Source organism: Danio aesculapii, chromosome 15 (assembly GCF_903798145.1).
Source record: "Danio aesculapii chromosome 15, fDanAes4.1, whole genome shotgun sequence".
Classification (NCBI taxonomy): domain Eukaryota; kingdom Metazoa; phylum Chordata; class Actinopteri; order Cypriniformes; family Danionidae; genus Danio; species Danio aesculapii.
Window position 1 is genome coordinate 10,123,597 of NC_079449.1, and position 21,268 is coordinate 10,144,864.

Below are 21,268 nucleotides of genomic sequence, written 5' to 3' on the forward strand. Positions count from 1 at the left end.
AAATCAGATTCAGGCCTTGTTCATATGTGGAAATGTATCCGATGTGAATCGGATCTGTGTTCTCGTGTCTGCAGTGTAAGCAGGTAGGTCGGATTTTCACCTGTCAATGCGAGTCAGGCATCATTAAAAACCATAGCGAATGACGTCAAGTCTGACACTTTGATTTCAGAACCCAATGATTTCAGAGTCCCAAACCTTAAATGTCAAACACGAGGACTAAAACAGCTTTTTTATTGTCATATAGCACAAGTATTTAAGCATGTAAACGAGAGCGAGAGGGCGCTATGTCCGCCAAGTAACTAATATAAACTAATATAAAACTAGTGCATACATCACGTGGATAAATCACGCCATGGACATTACATTAAGATGCCTAAAGGTTAAAAAAAAGCCTATATATCAAAAGAAGATGACCAAATGAGAACCTTTCTGTGATAAACTATAGTAAAACAGCTTTTCAAAAGGTGTGAACAGATTATATACAGGAATAAAGAAAAAAAATCACTATTTAATTATCAGTTGTTAGTCAGCGCCAGCTCTTTTTTCCTGGTCATTGCGCCTTTGCCGTGTGCTGTGTAAATGCAGACGATCGGATATGAGTCACTTTTAAAAGATGATCAAAAGGTCATCAAAAAAATCGGATACAGTCACAAAATCGGAATTGACCATCAAGATCTGCAGTGTAAATGATAGTGCACACAAAAAGTAAAACCGACTTACTATTTACTCAACTTCAAATGGTTTCAAACCATTATGAGTTTAAAAGTATTTTGAAGAAAAATGAAAACCTCTGACATTCATAATAGGAGGTAGGGTTGTCGCAATACCATTAATTCATGATTAGATACTATATCATAATCCCAAGTCGTATTGCGATACTGTAATTCATAACTCAAATCTATGAAATAAAGAAAATTGTCAGAAATACTATATTTTATATGTTATTATAGGCCTACTTGAATTTAAGTCATAATTTCCTTATTATTGAGAAAAGCATTATTTGCACTTCACCTAAAATGTATGTTCTTTTTGCTTTTTTCTAGATAGCTGACCAAAAAAAAAAACAAAAAAAAAATACATTAAAACAAAGATGCAAGTTATACCAAATAAAATTCATTACAAAATGAGCATTTTTCCAATAAAATTTGGCTATATGAAGTGGTCAAAAATTGTTTCATGGTTTCCTGTTGGTATTTTCATCTATTGTTTTTTTTTTTCAATCTTATCAGGTAAGAATCCAAAGGAAATTTCACGTTGGGAGTCGTTCTTTTTAAAAGATTGTCGCGGTTGTTGTAGCAACTAAACCATATTGACAGGGACAGAAATGAACTGATTCAGATTCGAACTGAAGCGTCAGAAAATAGGCTACCATAAAAGGCACAAATTCTACACAGTTTTGCAACATTAGAGAGGTCCATAGACTACTAAAATAAAATAGTCTATTGTTGCTCAAATGTGTGAGCATTTTAGTGACTTCTCCACGTGCAACATTGTGTATTGTAGATTGACTGTTAATGACGATAATACCGTTTACAAACTACAGAGGCACCGCCAGTATTTTGGAGCCACAGTATCACGATACTTCCATAATACCGGTAAACCGTGCAACCCTAATAGGAGAAACAAATATTATGGAAGTCAATGGTTAGGAATTTAGAGTTTTTGTCAAAATATCTTCTTTTGTGTTTAACAAAAGAAAGTCAAACAGGTTTGTAAAAAGTAAAAGGTGAGTACTTTAAATGATGATAGAAATTTCAGGTTTGAGTAAACTATTACTTTAATATATATATATATATATATATATATATATATATATATATATATATATATATATATATATATATATATATATATATATATATATATTCAATTCACCTTTATTTGTATAGCGCTTTTACAATGTAGATTGTGTCAAAGCAGCTTCACATTAAAGGTCATAGTAAATTAGAACAGTGTAGTTCAGTTTGTAGTGTTTAAGTTCAGTTCAGTTTAGCTCAGTGTGGTTTAATAATCACTACTGAGAGTCCAAAGTTTACTGTATAACTTAAAGGTGCTGTAAGTAAGTTTTGATTCTTCTAAAGCATAAAAATAACATAATATGTTTGCAAATATTTAAGAAACATGCCAAGTGAACATTCTTGTTTATCTGAAAAACAATGCTGAATCAGATATTCTGCTTTGAAAATGTGCATTACGTGCTGCAACAACTGTCATTGTTTTGGTTCTTTTAACCTGCCCAATGCCAATTACATATCAGCACCCTGGGTTACCTTGGTGGAGAACCATATATTTCATTATTTCAGGGCTCTCAAAGCACGCATCCATGACCAAATTGCAACCTCCGGTGGACAGTAGCACACTCTGAAATGAGATGCAGATTCAGAGCTCCACATGAGGTTATTGTTTAGCAAATAATATAAATATTAAGAACATAAACATTAGGTGAGCAGATTATATTGTAACCGCATATCCTAACAGCACGCTACGTGAGGAGATATGCAGTGATAAGCGATTTGGCTGTTTGCACCAGACGAATCACAACAAAATTAAGCCATAAATTTACAGCCATTCAGAAGCACAGAAAATGGTGAAATGGTAAGGTTTACAATCTAATTAATACATATTAAACCTCTTTAACAATATTAAATGTACATGCTGAATCACTGTTATGTGTTGGTTTGCATTATTTCACAGTTCTAAAGTTCAATTTCAAACGGTTTATTTCATTTTTGAGATCTGAGGTGAACTATCTACTGCTGCTTTCAGTTGTATGGCAATAAATGTCATGTAAAATGAGATTCAAACTCACATTGTTAGCATTTAACATTGAATAAAGCACATGAGGTGTACCTGAGGTGATCATTGTCATAGTTTCTGTTGTTCAGCAGCAAGAAATAAAAGCCGTTTCTAAAATTTTTATTTCAGGTTAGGACAAAACCTCCTTTTAATATAGAAAATATTCCTTCTATCGCGTGCCGTTGCTATTATTTAGAACACAACTTATATAAGCCTTAAACCAGCCTTCAAGCTCGATAGTCAGGCTCGCTCCTGTTATTGTCGTCAATCTGGCAACCTGCTCCTGCATGTGTTTTGATCCAGGAATGCATACCTATTTCTACCACTGGGTGTCAAACTTACATACTGCACCTTTAAATGTCTGCATATACTAGCAAATATATAAAAATGTTCAAATATGACCCTTCCAGGTAGTTATATTACATTGATCAATAATATAAAAATCTCCATAATAAAACTTGTTTTTGCAAATAAGTGCGTTTCTTTTTCAATAAAATTTTTAGTTAACGAATTAAGAAAGAATAAATAGAAAGAAAGACAGAATATATGTATATATGCATTGTTTTACTGTCTATACTGAATTTTAATCATTACATAAAAGTAAAAAGAATTATTTACAAAATACACTGACATCAAACTTTAAATCAATAGTGAATGCATTCCCACATGAAAAATAATACTATAGTAATTGTAGTGTTTTTGCACCATACTACAGTGTATTCTAGTGTAAGTGTATTTTACTTTATAATGTAGTATTTACAATTCTTTTATAATGAATGAATTGTAGAGTGTAGAGTGTACTGTAGTATTAACTATATTGAAATGATGAACTGTAAGAAATACTGTAGTGTACTTTAGTTTTCACTACAGTAAACTGCTGTGCATTATAGTATAATGTATAGTATAATACCCTGTAGTTGTAGAAAACTACAGTATTGGGTAATCTGTTTATATTACTATAGTTGTTGTGTTACCATTGCAACTGAATAAAGCTGCGGTCACACTGGGCTTTTCCTCGCAAAGACTTCCATTCATACGAACGCGAATGCGTCAGACCGGAAACGCAGGGTCATGCGTTAAGTTTCGCAGTTCGCTGCTGTGCAAAGTTCAAGCTTGGTGAACTCTGACCAGCAAAACCGCATCATTTGACTGCGTGAGACCAATCGTGGATCAAAACATGACCTCTCTGGCCAGAAATTTAAAACATGGAGCAATCGCTTGTTTTTTTAAATGTCTAATCATCTTGTTTAATCCCGCCCCTTTTCGCAGCGCTGCACGACAGAATTTCACACACACAATGCCCAGTGTGACCGTAGCTTAATCCCCACAACAAATTAGTTCAAGTACTTTACTATCATATAAAAACTAGTGACCTTATTCTTCACATATGAGCAGGTGCAGCCATTTAAATCTTTTTGACTCAAGACTTGACCGGTCTCATTCACTTCCAATCATTTTTAGACATTAAAAACAGCTTGCTGTGCTGCTTGATTTTACAAAATGATGTTTTCTTATTATAATATTCAACTTTTCTGTATAGTCATGAACAAACTTGTTTGTAGAGGAATCAGTTTGTTTTTCTGCCAATTAATATTCCTAGTCATATCTTCCATAGGCATAACAATCTCAAAAACGAGCGCACTTCAGCATTGTAGAGTAAGGTCAATAGCCTTTATTATAAGTGAATATTTATTTTTTTTTATGTGGGTTGTTACATACATATACAGTAAATTACTTACATCATGATATAAAATGCTGATCATACTCTCCACCCCTGCTATAGCTGCATGCGCGTCCAATTAATTTCATCCTCTTTTATTCGCTTACACTGATGCCGGACACACAGTCAAACAGCTTGAGATACAACAGAAAAAAAGCTTAACACCAGAAAGCACCATTTTTCCACTAATTACTTCATCTTACCAGTTCCAAATGCTGCCTAACGATACTCTTAATTGCTGAAGTGCCACGCTGAAGCGTATCAAAAGAACCTTTTCAAACACGCCAGCCAATCCCAGCCTGGTGGCCTTTTAACAAACCAGCAACGACATCTGTTTCACCCTTCCCTCATTTGCATACTTTTTAAAGGTTACAAGTGAGCGAAACAGCACTTTTTTTTTGGTCGCCGAGATTGGAAGTACATGTACGTTTTCACATTGTTATTAGCGCAGACCATTAGCAGACGCAAACACACACACATTCGCACCTTACAAGCTTAATTAATGCCCTCGTGTTCAACAAGCTTGTTGCCCTCGGATTTATAATTCACACACCTCTCTACCTGAGAAGAGATACAGGGGGCTAATTAACATTTTGCGGGTTGACCGTGCGCCCCCAGGTGTGACTTGTCACATAGCGCACCGTACACAAGCTACGACCAGAGATTTCGCCACTTTGAGCAAATTTATTCAAAGCAGGGCTTGCCTCGCTCTGACATAGTCTTCACAATGATTTATGAACCTGCTCATTGACCCAGTTTATCCCGAGACTGGAAAGAGAAAGACCACGAGAGAGATAGGAGAGAGAGACATAAAGAAAGAACTTGCAACAAAAGAACTAAATATCTTTCCCAAAGGAAAAGGAGTGCCACAGGGTGCGGTAAAAAAGCCATTTTCACTCATCATACACATTATCAACTTAAGCCAAACTTTATTCGTATAGGACCTTGACATGAATGCTTAGCAAAGTGCTTCACAGACAGATCAAATACACAAATAATTGGGGAAAGAACTGTATTATATTCAATAAATGAATACAATAGAAATATTTAAAAAAAATCTATTATAAAAAATGACACCGAAAGAATTAAGAGTAAGTAGAAAAGAAAAAGTTATATATTATATTATAGTATTGTTTTTCCAGTGATAGGTTGCGGCCGGAAGGGCATCTGCTGCATAAAACATATGCTGGATAAGTTGGCGGTTCATGCCGCTGTGGTGACCCCAGATTAATAAAGGGATTAAGCCGAAAAGAAAATGAATGAATGAATGAAATGTGATATAGTCATATTTGGGGCGGCATGGTGGCTCAGTGGTTAGCATTGTCGCCTCACAGCCTTGTCTTTCTATCAGTGTTGGGCGCGTTCCTCTAAAAAAGTAATTAGTTACTAGTTACTTTTCACAAATAGTAACTGAGTTACATAATTATAAAAGTAACTAATTACCAGGAAAAGTAACTATTGCATTACTTAAAAAAATCTAATTTGTCAAATGACTATAAAATAAATATAACACATTGTACACTATTCCACACTATTTTAATGTTGTTGTGGGTAGGGTTGGGCGATGTCGAGCAATTTGGCATCATACGATGTCTAATGTAAAATATCATGATGGATGATGGCATCATCGTCATAGGCAGCGATGAATTAATTATTTATGAATAATTAATTTATTCATAACGAATTAATTATTTGTGGCCTACTGTTTCAACTACCTGACTCGCATAGTTTTTGTTTTACCCATAAACCAATCATAAATAAGTTACACACAAATTACCACCTGTCAATCACTTTTTCCACAGGACTCTGGCATGAAAAGGCAGAGTGATCTGTGTCGTTATAATGGTGTCGACAAACTTGGTTGGTAAAAAAGTTGCACAACCAACAGGAACCAACCAACAGTATCTAAGGTTTTCGCTAAAATGACTAAGTACAAGCGTGAAAGCGACAGATTGAAGCGTGTACTGTGTACTGTTGCCTGATAGATTCAAAAGACAGAAGAGTCGTTAAACAGAGACAATATTAATTAAATATCACGTTTAACAAGTATAGTGAGACGCGATGCAGCGCTACACCCTTGATAAACTGTCTGACATGCACTGCCCTCTGGGGTTTTGAGCTCAAAGCACCCGCTGACTGCCTGGAGCTCAGACGTGCTGCGCCTATGTGTGTGGTCAGGTGAGTTTTCAGCAGTATAGTGTGAAAGGAGGGTTTTTCAGAACTGCGAGATGAAACGTCAGTGTGGACGTGGATCGTTTTAGTTCTAAAATGCCATTTTAAAACTAAGAAGTATTAGTGTGAATGGGGCCTAAGTGTGTATTTACTCCAGTTGGAAGAATCGCAATGCCGGCTTAGCATCGTGATGTCTATCAGCTATCGGCGATGGACGATGGCATCATCTATCGACCCAACCCAGTTGTGGGACAATGTGAGAGATGATGGCAGCATTCTACTCAACTACTCAACTATATATATATATATATATATATATATATATATATATATATATATATATATATATATATATATATATATATATATATATATATATATATATATATATAAATATGTATAGATAGATATTATTTTGTTTAATTCTGTCTGTATAATTAGAGCTTGCGGTGGAGAAAAATTAAGCTTTATTTACTTTGACATCATGGCTTCGTCTCCTCTTTTGGTAGCAGAGCTAACGTTATCTCCTGCGTAGCCACAAATTTTGTGCCGGCATGTGACAACGTGAGGTGAGATTACAATTACTTGTCAGTGACGCAGAGAGACTTTTTTTTTCTGGGAAAAAGTTGCATGATACATAAACACTCTTGCCTTTCACCTCAATAAGGAATAAATCGTGCTTATATTTTTAGTTTGTAAACGCTACCTTTGAACTTGTTGGATTTGCCATCATACTGACTTCTGGTCGTTGTTGTGTGCCACTGACTGCATTTGTGCTTGTTTGAGCATCCGCCCTACTCTACCTCTGATTGGCAAACAATGGAAATGTACTCTAAGCCAATCATCACATTCTCTGTTACACCATGTTCATAGACACACCAATCATTGTCGCTGGTTGGTTATGTGTCCTGCCCCAGCCCCGAACACACACGCAACACTCACCCAAACCACACACACGCAACCTCACACCCACGCAATCTCCCCCCGCCCCCCCCCCCCCCCCCCCACACACACACACACATCCACCCTAGAGAAAGAGAGGTCCTATGGCTGAGAGAGGTGCTGCTCACATGAAACCACTTCTCAATTATAGTAACGCGCATTTTATTGTCAGTAACGGTAACGGCAGAAAAAGTATAATCTTTAGTAACACCGTTGTTATTTCCATTACTGCTTACTATATATAAACAAAACTAAATTACAAAGTTTTATATGTTAGACGGTACATCAAACATGAAAAACAGTTCAATAAAAGTTGCCTAAATGGCTTATCAGATAAGACCAATTTAAAAAAAGTGGTCAAAACCAGTAACAACTAGCCGGACCAGCTAAGCTTAGCTTTCCTTTTCAGCATGAAAATTCAGTCTTTTTATGCACTTTGATGCTAACGAAAATGCTTTTTGCATACTTTATATATTATGTATACATCCCCAGCAAAGAATGTGCCTTTAGGCTACAGTAGAAGTATGCGAATTGGGATTCAGCCAATCTCTCCCTGTGGCCTGTCAGCACCTTTTTCCTTCTTCTGCTCTAATTAAGACTTTATAAATGACAGGAAAGAGATTAATTTATGTTGAGGTAAGTGGGAAGACATGCTGGGTACATTTAAATGCAGAAACGGTACCATTTGACAAAGCGAACGCCCTACGTCTGACAGAAATGGGTTGATATGGAACAAAGAATTTTTTTTGAGATGACTTGCATCATCAGACAAAATGAACCATTCTGCATCGTCGCTTTAAACTCTCTTTGACAGAAAGGTCCGTAACAAGATTTCAGTGTCTTCTTTGTTGCATTGCTAATGGACAATTGTTAAAGACTAGCGTTTGAGATAATCCTGCTTGAGCGGACACCTCCTTGCAATCTGCCTGGTTATTAATAATGCAGCGAGCTCCTTTCACAGGCCTCTCTCCGCTTCCTGCAGCCCAGCTTGGGGTCTCTCTGATCAGGCGGCTCCAGTGGTCCACGGCAAACGCCTGCCTGCAATCTGTTTCAACAGAGCCATTCTCTCAGCTTGCAGGGGTGCGGACTGACCCCATACAAGAAGGAGGGAGAGAGACACGACCGTATATCGCAACAGGAGAGGACTTGTGAGTTGAAGATGAACAAGTGACGGACTTGTAATTAAGGTTAACCCCTTTTACAAGATGTAAGATAAGTCTTTGGTGGGTCCAGAATGTGTCTGTAAAGTTTCAGTTCCATATAGCCCTCAGATCATGTATTATACAATGCAAAATATGCACATTTTAGTGTTTAAGGATGGAGTAGCCTTTTTTGTAGCCTATGCCTTTAAAAGCAAATGAACTGGTTCTCCCTGCCCACTGTTACCATGTGCGTGTCTGCTTCTCATGCATTACGTCAGATAAACAGCAGTCAGTGACAGAGGCAGACACAGATGAAGCTGAAATCCACCTTGTTATTCGAAAATACCATGTAAATTTATTTGATGTATTTGTGGTGGAGTTTATTCAAAGTCTTTCTGAAATGATGTCACACACCAATCCCGTTAAATAGTTTGCGGTACACACACATTTCTAATTGGTGATTTTAGAGATTAAGAATTACATAGCAATCGTGAAAAGTGTTTCTTACAAACATGCTGTTTTAAAAACGTTATAAATTTGTAAAACTCATTCTTGAGGTGCAGCTGATCACAGAGAGTTGGAACAGATCTTCAATCAATTTGGTGGGTGAGAAAAACCGCACTGCTAAGTCACAATACCGTCGGCCTCAAAATCATTTGTATCCTTCCTGTCAATCATTTGGGATTTGTATCCTATTTTAACATCAGGAAATTTAAAAAATAAACTTGTTGTGTTTATATCACTCCAATATGAGATCGGACACACTATACCTACACAAAGTTCCATCCAAACAGCTTCCAAAATTAATTTTGCATCATAAGTGCTCTTTAAAAAATGAACATCGCAACAAAACAGTCTGGAGCTTTGGCCAAATTTTTTCAGTCTGTCACTGAAAGCCAGCTGTTTGTTTTGGAGGTGAACCTTTTATACGTATGCACGTCTGGGAGTATTTCATATAGATCAGATATACACAGCTGGCTATAAAATCAACATTTACTTCTTGAGAAAACAGCGCCGCTTCAGAATCTTTCGGCGATGTGACAGATGAAGCATATTTTGCTTGGAGCAACACATGAGCAGTATGGGTTTAGATTGGCTTCGCTTCTGTGATCGCACACCAGTAAAGAGAAGTTTTATGAGTGGAAATTGTGTAACGGAGCACAGCTGAGGGCTTTCGTTTAAGTACAGTTCTCGCTCTTTCCTGCTGTAGGTTTAGTATCCGCTGTCCCGCTAACCTTACGACCCTTCACCTCTCACCCGAAAGTCATAAAGCATCCTACAGCTCATTTAAACTCTTTCACTCACCTCTGGCTGTGTCTGAAAGCTCAAAAATGCAGCCTTTGGAAGCTAAAGGCACTGTAAAAACTGCAGGGTTCCACACAATTCATTCATGTTGTCCCAACACTAATCGATTATGGTAATGTAAAAAATTTAAGTCGGTTAAAACAATTAAGTTGTCCCAAAAAAAAAACTCATTTTAAGTAGGTAGTTTGAACAAGCAGCAAAAATACTTTTTGCAACATAGGCTCATTCTGAAAACGTAGTCCCTATATACGTTTTTGGAGATCGCAAATTATGTAACCAGGGCTACGTATGGCTGCATTTCATCTTTAAAACGAATGCTACGGAGGGGTATGATGCCGTTCCTTTTCACGCTTACCAGCTGACCATTTACCTCCGTATAGACAGCTTTACCACTGTTACCAGTTTGTCAGGTAGCTTGACACGTACGTCCGGCGGACTTGAGAGGAGTTGACCGCGACAATGAGGTTCGACTTTGGAGATGAACAGGTCAGGCGGGTCAATCGTTGCTTATTAAAATGCTATTTGATGGGTTTAGGGAAGGGGGAGGGTGGGGGAATTGGTTGGTTGGTCAGTCAGAAATTCAGACGCGAATGGCACTCGCGAGAGAAATTTGAGATCTCAAAAAGCATACACAGCACCCTCTGATGGATTCATGAAAACAAAAACTGCAAAAAAAAAAAAAAAAACATGTTGCTCCTTGGACATATTTTGCAGTGTCCAGAAATGTATATAGCGGAATCTAAACAGAATGAGCATGGGTTGATTTTTTGAGTCTATGGAGGTGTAAAAGAACTAAGCTAGAGGTGTATAAATACAGCGATAATGCATAATTGATTTAGAAATTAGGGCAGAGCAGTATATCATTTCAGCATCCATATCGCAATATGCTCATCCCCAAGAGTCTTATCGCAGGGTACTGTATGCAATGTTGGGTCTGGATTATAGTTAATCAGCACCACAGGTCAGTACACATGAGACACTGGAGAGTGAGTTTAAAGCATTCGGGCACTAGAAAGTTTGATTGTTGATTAAAGTTTTGTTGTTTGTTGAAAGTTTGATTATTGTTGTTAATTTCTGTTGCTGAATAATTTCCAGAAAACCATAAATCACTGCTTACTTCACTTTTATCTTCACTCTTACGTATTTATCTATACTGGTTATCTGTTTATTATATTTTATGAATGATTCACCCCGTACAGTTTCAGCACAGAGTATGTTTACATGGACACCAATTATCCGGTTTTAATAGGATTAAGACAATACTCTGATTAAGAGTCTACCATGTAAACAGTGATTTTTGATTTCTTGAATCCGATTAAGGTGATAATCTAAATAAATAGTAAAGAATTAAGACATGTGGAGTATGCCAATTTTAGTTGCATTATTGAATTGTAGTACAGATATGTAAATATGTAAACAGACATCAAACTAATACCGTTGTGCAGATTTCCGCCGCATTTTGCGACAGGTTAGTCTGTACACACACAGCTGTTTGACACTATTCTCTGCACCTACCGAGTCAGTGAAGAACCAGAGACACCTCAATCATGAAATGCAGAGATTTTTTTTTCCCCCCATACGGCGTGCGGTTTTAAATTCTATTAAAACTACACTCTTCCAGCAGTTCATACTCGCATCCAATATCTCGTTCTTCACAGGGGACATGCATGAAATGTTCCTGACTGAAAGTGAAAGAGCCAAACTGCAGTTAAAGTTGACAAATTAAAAATGAAACACCTGAAATTACATGAAACTCCAAAGGAAATCTGCATAGCATATTGACGCAATGACGTTAATCAAATTATGTGTTAAAACATGGAAAACGGAATCATGAAAGAAACTTTCAAAAAGCAACTCATGTAAACACCTTAATCATATTGTCTTATTCAGATGAAGGCAAATAATTTGATTATTGGTGTCCATGTAAATGTAATCACAGTCAATCTAAATGAATAAACTCTTTCCGAATAGAGCTATTCTGAGCTCATCTGGCGAAATTGTATTCATATCGCAATATGTATTGCACAAAAACTTAATTTTTCCCAACAAGATTTGTCCAATATCAAGCAGCCCTATTAGAAACGTCACTTGTTTTGATTTGATTTCAACAGAGCTTCTGAGACATACAGTTGAAGTCAGAATTATTAACCCCCCTGATTTATTAACCCCCCCTGTTTATTTTTTCCCCCATTTTCTGTTTAACGGAGAGAGGATATTTTCAACACATATGTAAACATAATAGTTTTAATAACTCATTTATAATAACTGATTTATTTTATCTTTGCCATGATGACAGCACATAATATTTTACTAGATATTTTTAAGAAATCTATCTATACAGCTTAAAGTGATATTTAAAGACTTAACTAGGTTAATTAGGTCAACTAGGTAGGTTAGGGTAATTAGGCAAGTTATTGTATAATGATGGTTTGTTTTGTAGACTATCGAAAAAAAAATATATAGCCTAAAGTGTGTAATTTTGCCCATAAAACATTTTTTAAAAAATTAAAAACTGCTTTTATTCTAGCCAAGATAAAACAAATAAGACTTTCTCCAGAAGAAAAAATATTATCAGACATACTGTGAAAATTTTATTGCTCTGATAAGCATTGTTTGGGAAATATTTAAAAAAAAAAAAAAAATCTAAGGGGGGGCTAATAATTCTGACTTCAACTGTAAGTGCTTTAGTCACTAAATATTTGCTTGATTTGATATTATGGTGTTTCAGATGGTGTCTCACAAGGAACTTTCATTCACAAAACGGTGCTTTTTCAGATTGTGATTCATACACAGCCTCTGTCTAAGCACACACAGAGAGCTGGAAGCAAGAAGAGAGAGGGGGGAAGAGAGAGAGAGCAATACAAGAGGAAAAAAAAGAATAATCGGGGACTTCATCAATTTTTCATGAATTTTCATTTAGGCGAGGAGACCCCTCTTAGTTCGATCGATAGATCAAGCTGCTGTCACACAGTTAGCACCTGGGGGCCGCCACCACTGCCTCGCAAGAGCTGAGAGGATCAGAGAAAACACACACCCCCTGCCAGTTACACCAGTGAAAACACACAGATACACTCACAAACTGCCTTTATACCTTTCTATAGATACACGCGCTACTGTGCGTAACCCAAAATGCAGTGCACATCATCAGTTAAAGGTTAAAAATAGAACATTTATTCAAAGATATTACTGAAAAGCACACCGCAATAGCTAGCTCCAACGTTACCCTCTGTAAAAACCAACACACACACATCGTCTCCGCATTTCTACCCTTTAACCCAAATCACCGTCCTGTATCATCAATTACAGGTTAAAAATAGAAAATGCAGCGACGTTCAAAATGTACTGGCTCTCAAAACCTTCCCACAATCCCTTCATCTAGAGTTACCCTATCCAACAGCTAAACACACACACTGACACACACCCTCTCATTACTGCATGGGGTCTTGGCTGCAGCACACAGAGCCAATTTAGTTATCCATTCATTCAATATTTATCATCATATCCTTATTTCATGATGGATCGCTCCTATTTTCATAACAATGCATAAGAGGGGCCGGAGGTATTGATCAACTCGGGGTTGAAACAGACTTTAAGATAGCAGCTCACTTAGATTGCAGGTCTAGACTACAAACCCAGCGAAGCACAACCGATATTCCTTAATCTCTAATGACTTTTGCCTTGGCATAATGGCTGAGCACGTGTAGTTGGCTTTTATGTAACACTAAAAGAAATAAGGGCGCAAGTACAACTTTAGTTGCTGCATCGTATTCACTAATCAAAGAGACCACAAACTCCCAGAACAATATATGCAAGGTCTTAGCAAGCAATTTTTTTAAATTAAAAAGATGTCCAATATACATCTAAACATAGTCAGCTAGGCTAAAACAAGACTAAATTTGGGATGTCAGTGAAAATCTAACAGACATCCAAGAACAGCTCAAAACTAGACTGGTCAAATGATACACACGAATGAATGATTACACATGTGACGTCTGTCTAATATGAGTATTTGATAACTAGTCTAGCATTCAAGTATTCCTAGATGTCTAATAGATTTTCACTGACCAAATTTAGCCTTGTTTTAGCCAAGACATCTATGTTTAGACATCTATTAGATGTCTATTTAACATTAAAAAATTACTTGGTGGGGTTAATTTAGCATAAGAGTTCCATTGGCTTCAACAGTCAATCAATCAATGATTCAGCAAAAAAGCCTTATTTAAAATAGCAAACTCACTAGCTAACAGAAAAGCTTAGCTGTTACTCATAATGGTCTCTGATTAGCTTGGGAATTGACCCCAGGGGAGAGCCATCTTCAAAGCCAAACCCATCTACAGGTTGTCAATAAACCCCCCTTTCCAATTTTGCCTTCCTGTGTAGAGCGTTCACACCCTCCCTTCCCTACCTAGCACGCTCTTTCATCTGAGTCTGCTGCTTGCTATCATTTCCATTCCTCCGTCAGAAGGAAAAACTAAAATCCTGGCAGGTTGTACTGAAACAGACTGACAAATCAAAGATTTGCTAAAACATATGCCGAGCTAATTAAACTCCAGAGCCAACTGCTAAATATTTTTTCCATCTCTTATTTTGGAACTTGGGAAATCAGACTCTATCCAAAATCCTTCCGATGCAGAACCAAATCCACCAATATCAAGGTCTATAATGCTAAGATTGCGAGATGCTAAAAGGAAAATTATGTAAGTATCGTCTTGTAGTAGGGTTAGCCTTGTCCAAATACATAGTTCTCCAACACTTAGCCAAGACAGTACTTGAAGAAATCTCCTACTTACATGCTACTTCCAGCGAGGCGTTTCGACTGACTGCTTCCCCCAAGTAGTTGCGTGCCACACAAACGTACGCCCCCTCATCAGGTTTGCTGCGCCGTCCATGTACGATACGCAGGAAGAAGAGCGAACCACTGGGAAGGAGCATGCGGTGAGATCGAGGGTCATCTTTGTCCGTTTCAACTCGTTCTCCATCCTTGTACCACTCCACAGTGGGAGTTGGCCGACCCTCCGCCTTGCAGTTTAGGGTGGCTGGCTCGCCCTTTGACACGATCAGATCGGAGGGGTGTTCTACAATCCGAGGTGGAGAATCTTCCTGCCGCAGACGGGATCCTGGGAAACAGAGAGAGAGAGCGACTTGTCAGGACCAGTTTCACATTTACTGTTTGTTTAAGACAACAGAGCATAGTGCAGCCACTGGCTTTGACCACTTTTGTTATTGATCTTATAAGGTCAGGCTGGTACAGTAGCTTCCAGAAATTTCCTATAGCATTTACGCTAATATTTATAAGTTTCTTTCTTTTGTTGAACACCCAAAGGAGATATTATGACAATTGCTTGTTGTCTGCACCCACTGACTTACATCAGAGGTGCTCAACACTGTTCTACCAGAGATCTACCTTTCTGCTGAGGTCAGCTCCAACCCTGATCAAGCACACCTGAACCAATTAATTAGGACCTGAACAGCACTTGATAATTACAAGCAGGTGTGTTTGATATGGGTTGCAACTGAAATCTGCAGGAAGGTAGATCACCAGGAACAGGGTTGGCCACCCCTGACTCATACCGCAGTCACACTAGAGTTTGAGCTTGCGAAATTCGGTCGCATGGCACTGCAAAAAGGGGCGGGATTTAACAAGATGATTAGACATTTAAAAAGGTAAGCGATTGGTTCATATTTTCAAATTTCTGTCCAGAAAAGTCATGTTTTGATCCTCGATTCGTCTCTCACAGTCAAGTGATGCGATTTCGAAGGTCAGAGTTCACCAAGCTTGAACTTTGCAACGCAGCGAACTGCGAAACTTGTCGCACCAGCTTGTGTTTCCGGTATGACACATTCGGGTGCGTATGAATGGAAGTCTATGGGGAGAAAAGTCCAGTGTGACCACAGCTTCACATAGTAGGAAAAAACATTACTATAGAAGTCAATAGGTGCAAGCTAACATATGTTAACAGAGAACATGCATTTGATTACAATCATGAAATAAAAAAATCTAAATTTGCCATGGATTTTAAATCCTTCTCCTGGAGGTCCAACACACCTGTACTCTTTTGAATCATTCTAGATTATACGATTAGCTGATTCAAATGATAAATTTGGGGTTGGAGCTAAACTCTGCAGGACAGTGGCCCTCTAAAGGGAATACCAGTCAGACCTATTCTTGGTAATCACAATCAAGCAAGTTTGATCTCCAAAAAGCATTTAACCTACAAAAACAAGCTTTGAGTTATGCTAACCTTAATGAGTAATCCCTTTAAACAATGCTTTATCTCTACTGCCAGTTGTTCGCCGAGAATAAAAAAGCAATGTTTCTAAAGCCAAGTCAAAAACACAACACGGCTCTCTGATCCAGCACGTTAATTTCGGATGCCACATAGTGAGCTGGCAAGCCATTTGGGACTTGCCCTCTGTGACAGAGAGGTTCAGGGGTTTAGACTCACACTGTGTTAAAATGCTAATCCCCTGAACGTTCCCCTGCATGGCCCTGCATTTGGTATGGATAATGCTAGCAGCCCACGCTAGGAGTCTGGCCCTTATGATAATAGATTGCGGAAAGAGCAGTGTGAGCCTTAACCCTAGAGATAAGGAGCCAGAGGCCACCCCGAATTTACATCACTAAGGCACGGGCCAAAGACGGACAAAAGCCGCTTCTGATCCCACCCAAAAACTGGCCAAAAAGAGAGACTAAGCCTGAGCCGCTGGCGCTGCCATCAGATGAATGCTGTAAGCTTCACATGGTTCAATAGCACATGGCTAGCATGGAAACACCCTTGAGATTGTAAATGCTGATTTTCAACTTCTTTTAAAAATCTGAATCACATTAGAAGTGATTTTCACAAATCTGCAAAGGGGGAAGGGGATATGATTTTAGCATTGTAGTATAAAAGGATAGATGCACATTTGTGTGAGTTGGGATTTACTGTATTTGTGGAACTGATATGAATATTTTTGGGCATAATAATGAAAACAAGAGAATATGACTATTCATAATTCATTTACCTTGGCTTAGTCTACTATCTCCTATTGAGGCTTAACCACTGAGCCACCATGCCACCCCAAATATGACTATATCACATTTCACTCATTCATTCATTTTCTTTTCAGCTTAGTCCCTTTATTAATCTGGGGTTGCCACAGCGGCACAAACTGCCAACTTATCCAGCATATGTTTTACGCAGCGGATACCCTTCCAGCTGCAACCCATCACTGGGAAACATCCATACACACTCATACACTATGGACAATTTTAGCTTACCCAATTCACCTGTACCACATGTCTTTGGACTTGTGGGGTAAACCGGAGCACCTTGAGGAAACCTACGTGTGAACACAGGCAGAACATGCAAACTCCACACAGAAACTGGCCTAGTTGGGACTCAAACCAGCGAATTTCTTTCTGTGAGGTGACAGTGCTAACCACTGAGCCACCATGCCGCCCTAAATATGACTATATCACATTTAATAAAATTTAAATGTATGATTGATGTATGTGTATTCATTCATTCATTCGTCCATTCATTCACAATGAAGGGACAGAGTACACTAATCAACATTTCTCAAGATTGTAAATGTACCCAAATTAGCTAAAAGGCTAGTTTTCATTGGTAGTTCCTTTTCCAGATGTTATAGGTCTAAAAACCAACAAAAACACATATTCTAAATATAAACAAGACTTAAATATACAGTGTTATATTAAAAACAAATACATAATGCTCACAATGTCAGCTATTTTAAGATCACAGTTAAAAAATAGCTTAAATTTAAGAACAGAAGGTAATCTGAGGACACCATCATAGCATAAAAACAAACGAAATGCTTCCTTTCTGTACACATTCAGCTTCATCAATTTCACAAGAGCATATGTACGATTATCGAGACCATCAAACTACATCTACAGATGAACAACAAAAATGAGCCTTTCCAATGTACTTGTAGTGGCTAAATCTCCCATGAGAGTAGCATGCTAGCAGCGCTGTGCAGCTTTGTTTGTTTAGCTCTGCTAAAACAGCTGGCTGCTAACCATTTGTTCAACAGAAAAAGCACTGCAGAGCGCAGGACGGACCTCCTACGATCTGAAAGCCCCAACGGCAGCAGCAAGCCTGGGCTGAAGGTGGCTGTGTCCTCTCTCGGGATAGCAGGTGTGCAGTGCTGATGTACAAGAGTTCACTGCGGTGCTAAACTCTTTCAGTTGCTGACGTATAGAACTGAGGTAAAGCTGTTTAGGATCACTGCTAAAAGTGGGTCCAGTACAGGGAATATCAGAGAAACCAGGTTGTTTGATGATATAATACAAAATATATGTTTTGCTGAGGCGTCACGGTGGCGCAGTGGGTAGCACAATCGCCTCACTGCAAGAAGGTCACTGGTTTGAGTCTCGGCTGGGTCATTTGGTATTTCTGTGTGGAGTTTACATGTTCTCCCCAGGTTTGCGTGGGTTTCCTCTGGGTTCTCCATCCAGTCCAAAGTAATGCTAAGCTAAATTGTCTGTAGTGAATGTGTGTGAATGAGTGTATGGATGTTTCCCAGTGATGTGTTTTAGCTGAAGGGCATCAGCTGCGTAAAACATATGCTGGATAAGTTGGTGGTTCATTCCGCTGTGGCGACCCCAGATTAATAAAGGGACTAAGCCGAAAAAGAAAATTAACGAATGAATGAAATGTGATATAGTCATATTTGGGGCAGCATGGTGGCTCAGTTGTTAGCGCTGTCGCGTCACAGCAAGATGGTCGCTGACTCGAGTTCCGACTGGGCCAGTTGGCATTTCTGTGTGGAGTTTGGATGTTCTCACAAAATTGGCCATAATTTTTGAGTGAGTGTGTGTGTGAGTGAATGAATGATTTGCTGAGTCTGGTGTATTAGAGAGCTCTAAATGTTCCCGCAGAGCAGTATGGACTCTATTAAAGGGAGCGAGGTCTCCCACTTCACCTAATTTGTGCTAATTCCTGCCGTTTCCCTCTCATTGATTAGTGATCATTCCGACTGTCATCTGTCTAAGTGGGGCCACACACAAGTCCCAGAACAGACTGGGAGGGTCACACAAGGGACTGACTTCTGACAGGGTGAGATCTTATCCTGTACCCTCCAGGTTTCATGTTTAAGCCGTGCTGCATACTATGAAACTGAGCTCTGCTGAAGTTTGCAGATTCACTGATTTTGCCCTCTCACGTGTCTCCCTTTCCCATCTCTCTCGGCAGTCTGCATCTCTCAAAACTAGAAGTGTCAAACTCATTTTATGTACTATGGCTCAAGGTTATTTTAGTAAAGGAAAACTAAAACTAAGACTAAAACTGTTGGTCAAAAACTATTATCGTTAACTAAAATAACATTTAAAATATTCACAATAAGGTGATGCAGTGGCGCAGTAGGTAGTGCTGTCGCCTCACAGCAAGAAGGTCGCTGGTTCGAGCTTCGGCTGAGTCAGCTGGCGTTTCTAAGTGGAGTTTGCATGTTCTCCCTGCGTTTGCTCTGCTTTCTCCCACAGTCCAAAGACATGCGGTACAGGTGAATTGGGTAGGCTAAATTGTCTATAGTGTATAAGTTTGGATGTTTCCCAGAGATGGGTTGCAGCTGGAATGGAAACAAACATGTGGAAAGCAAACATGGAAACATGGAAAGCAAACATGTGCTGGATAAGTTGGCGGTTCATTCCGCTGTGGCAACCCCAGATTAATAAAGGGACTAAGCCAAAAAGAAAATGAATGAATGAATGAATGAATATTCACAATAAAAGACAAACTAAAACAAAACCAACAACAGTCATTGAAAACCTAACTGAAATAAATTATGATGAGCAAAAATAAACAATAGTTTTGAGAATTTGTAAGCGCTCATTCTGTGTTGGAAACATGACCTATAGATGGCGCTTTTACAGGTAAAAACATCAGTCCAGCACATGATTATAAATAAAAACTCCTTAAAGGTTAAAAATGTGCACTAACTTTTGTTCATTTGCCAAAAAATGTCAACTAGGGAAGTACATACATAGCATGATCTTTAATTTGAAGAAACTACCTGAAATCTTTATAATTTTTACGTTATTTTATTTGGTTTTGGTGTATTTTTAAACAAATATTTCATTTTTATTACTAAGAGGTTTGCACAGGAGTTAATGTAAGCTGTGCAAATACTATGCTTTGCTCTGGTCGACAATAAATGTGTTTTCTTAACTCAACAAATAATAACTTGACACTTCTAGTTGATCTAGTTGTTAAGTCTTGTCACTTAACAGAAATAATGTACAGTATAGAATATAAGGTTATGGTGCAGTGGAAAAAGAATTAATATTGTGTATGACTCCCATGAGCTTGGAAGACTGCATCCATACACCTCTGCAATGACTCAAGTAACTTATTAATAAAGTCATCTGGAATGGCAAAACAATTGGGTCTTGCCGGACTTCCAGAGTTCATCAAGATTCTTTGGATTCATCTTCAATGCCTCCTCCTTCATCATACCCCAGACATGCTCAATAATGTTCATGTCTGGTGATTGGACTGGCCAATCCTGAAACACCTTGACCTTTTTTGCTTTCAGGAACTTTGATGTGGAGGTTGAAGTATGAGAAGGAGCGCTATCCTGCTGAAGAATTTGCCCTCTCCTGTAGTTTGTAATGTGATGGGCAGCACAAATATCTGGATACCTCAGGCTGTTGATGTTGCCATACACTCTGCAGATCTGTCGCATGCTCCCAAACTGAATGTCACCCCAAACCATGATTTTTCCTTCACCTAACTTGACAGATTTTTATAAGAATCTTGGGTCTATGTGGGTTTCAATAGGTCTTCTGCAGTATCTGTGATGATGGGGATGCAGTTCAACAGACGATTCATCAGAGAAATCTACTTTGTGCTACAAAATGATCAACTAGAAGTTAAGTTACTGTTTTGTTGCTCTTACAACTAGGATTGAGAACAAGACTTTTGTCAGGTAGAGTAGAATGACTAAAACTGAAAGGAAATATATAAAAAAATTTATAGAAATGTTTACAAAATACAAAAAACTATACTAAATCTAACAAAACCAATAACAAACTACCTCAAATTAAATAAAAATTAAATTTTATAATAGTATTAAAATAAAAAACTAATTAAGAAATTGCAAAACAATACCCTTGCTGTGGCCTGAAAAAACCTTGGTGTCTCTATGCAGAAAACCTGCTCTTCTGCACATAATAATTTCTGAATAA

The 21,268-nt window shown here is 38.2% G+C and overlaps 1 protein-coding gene across 12 annotated transcripts in view; it reads right to left on the minus strand.

Annotated features, from left to right (window-relative positions):
• The window catches only part of robo2 (roundabout, axon guidance receptor, homolog 2 (Drosophila)), a 687,764-nt gene that overhangs the window by 335,736 nt on the left and 330,760 nt on the right, over nucleotides 1–21,268 (minus strand). For all 12 annotated transcript variants that reach the window (XM_056473160.1, XM_056473157.1, XM_056473158.1 and 9 more), the window contains exon 2: nucleotides 14,868–15,194. In XM_056473160.1, coding sequence (XP_056329135.1) covers nucleotides 14,868–15,194 — 327 coding nt within the window. The remainder of the gene's footprint in view (nucleotides 1–14,867; nucleotides 15,195–21,268) is intronic.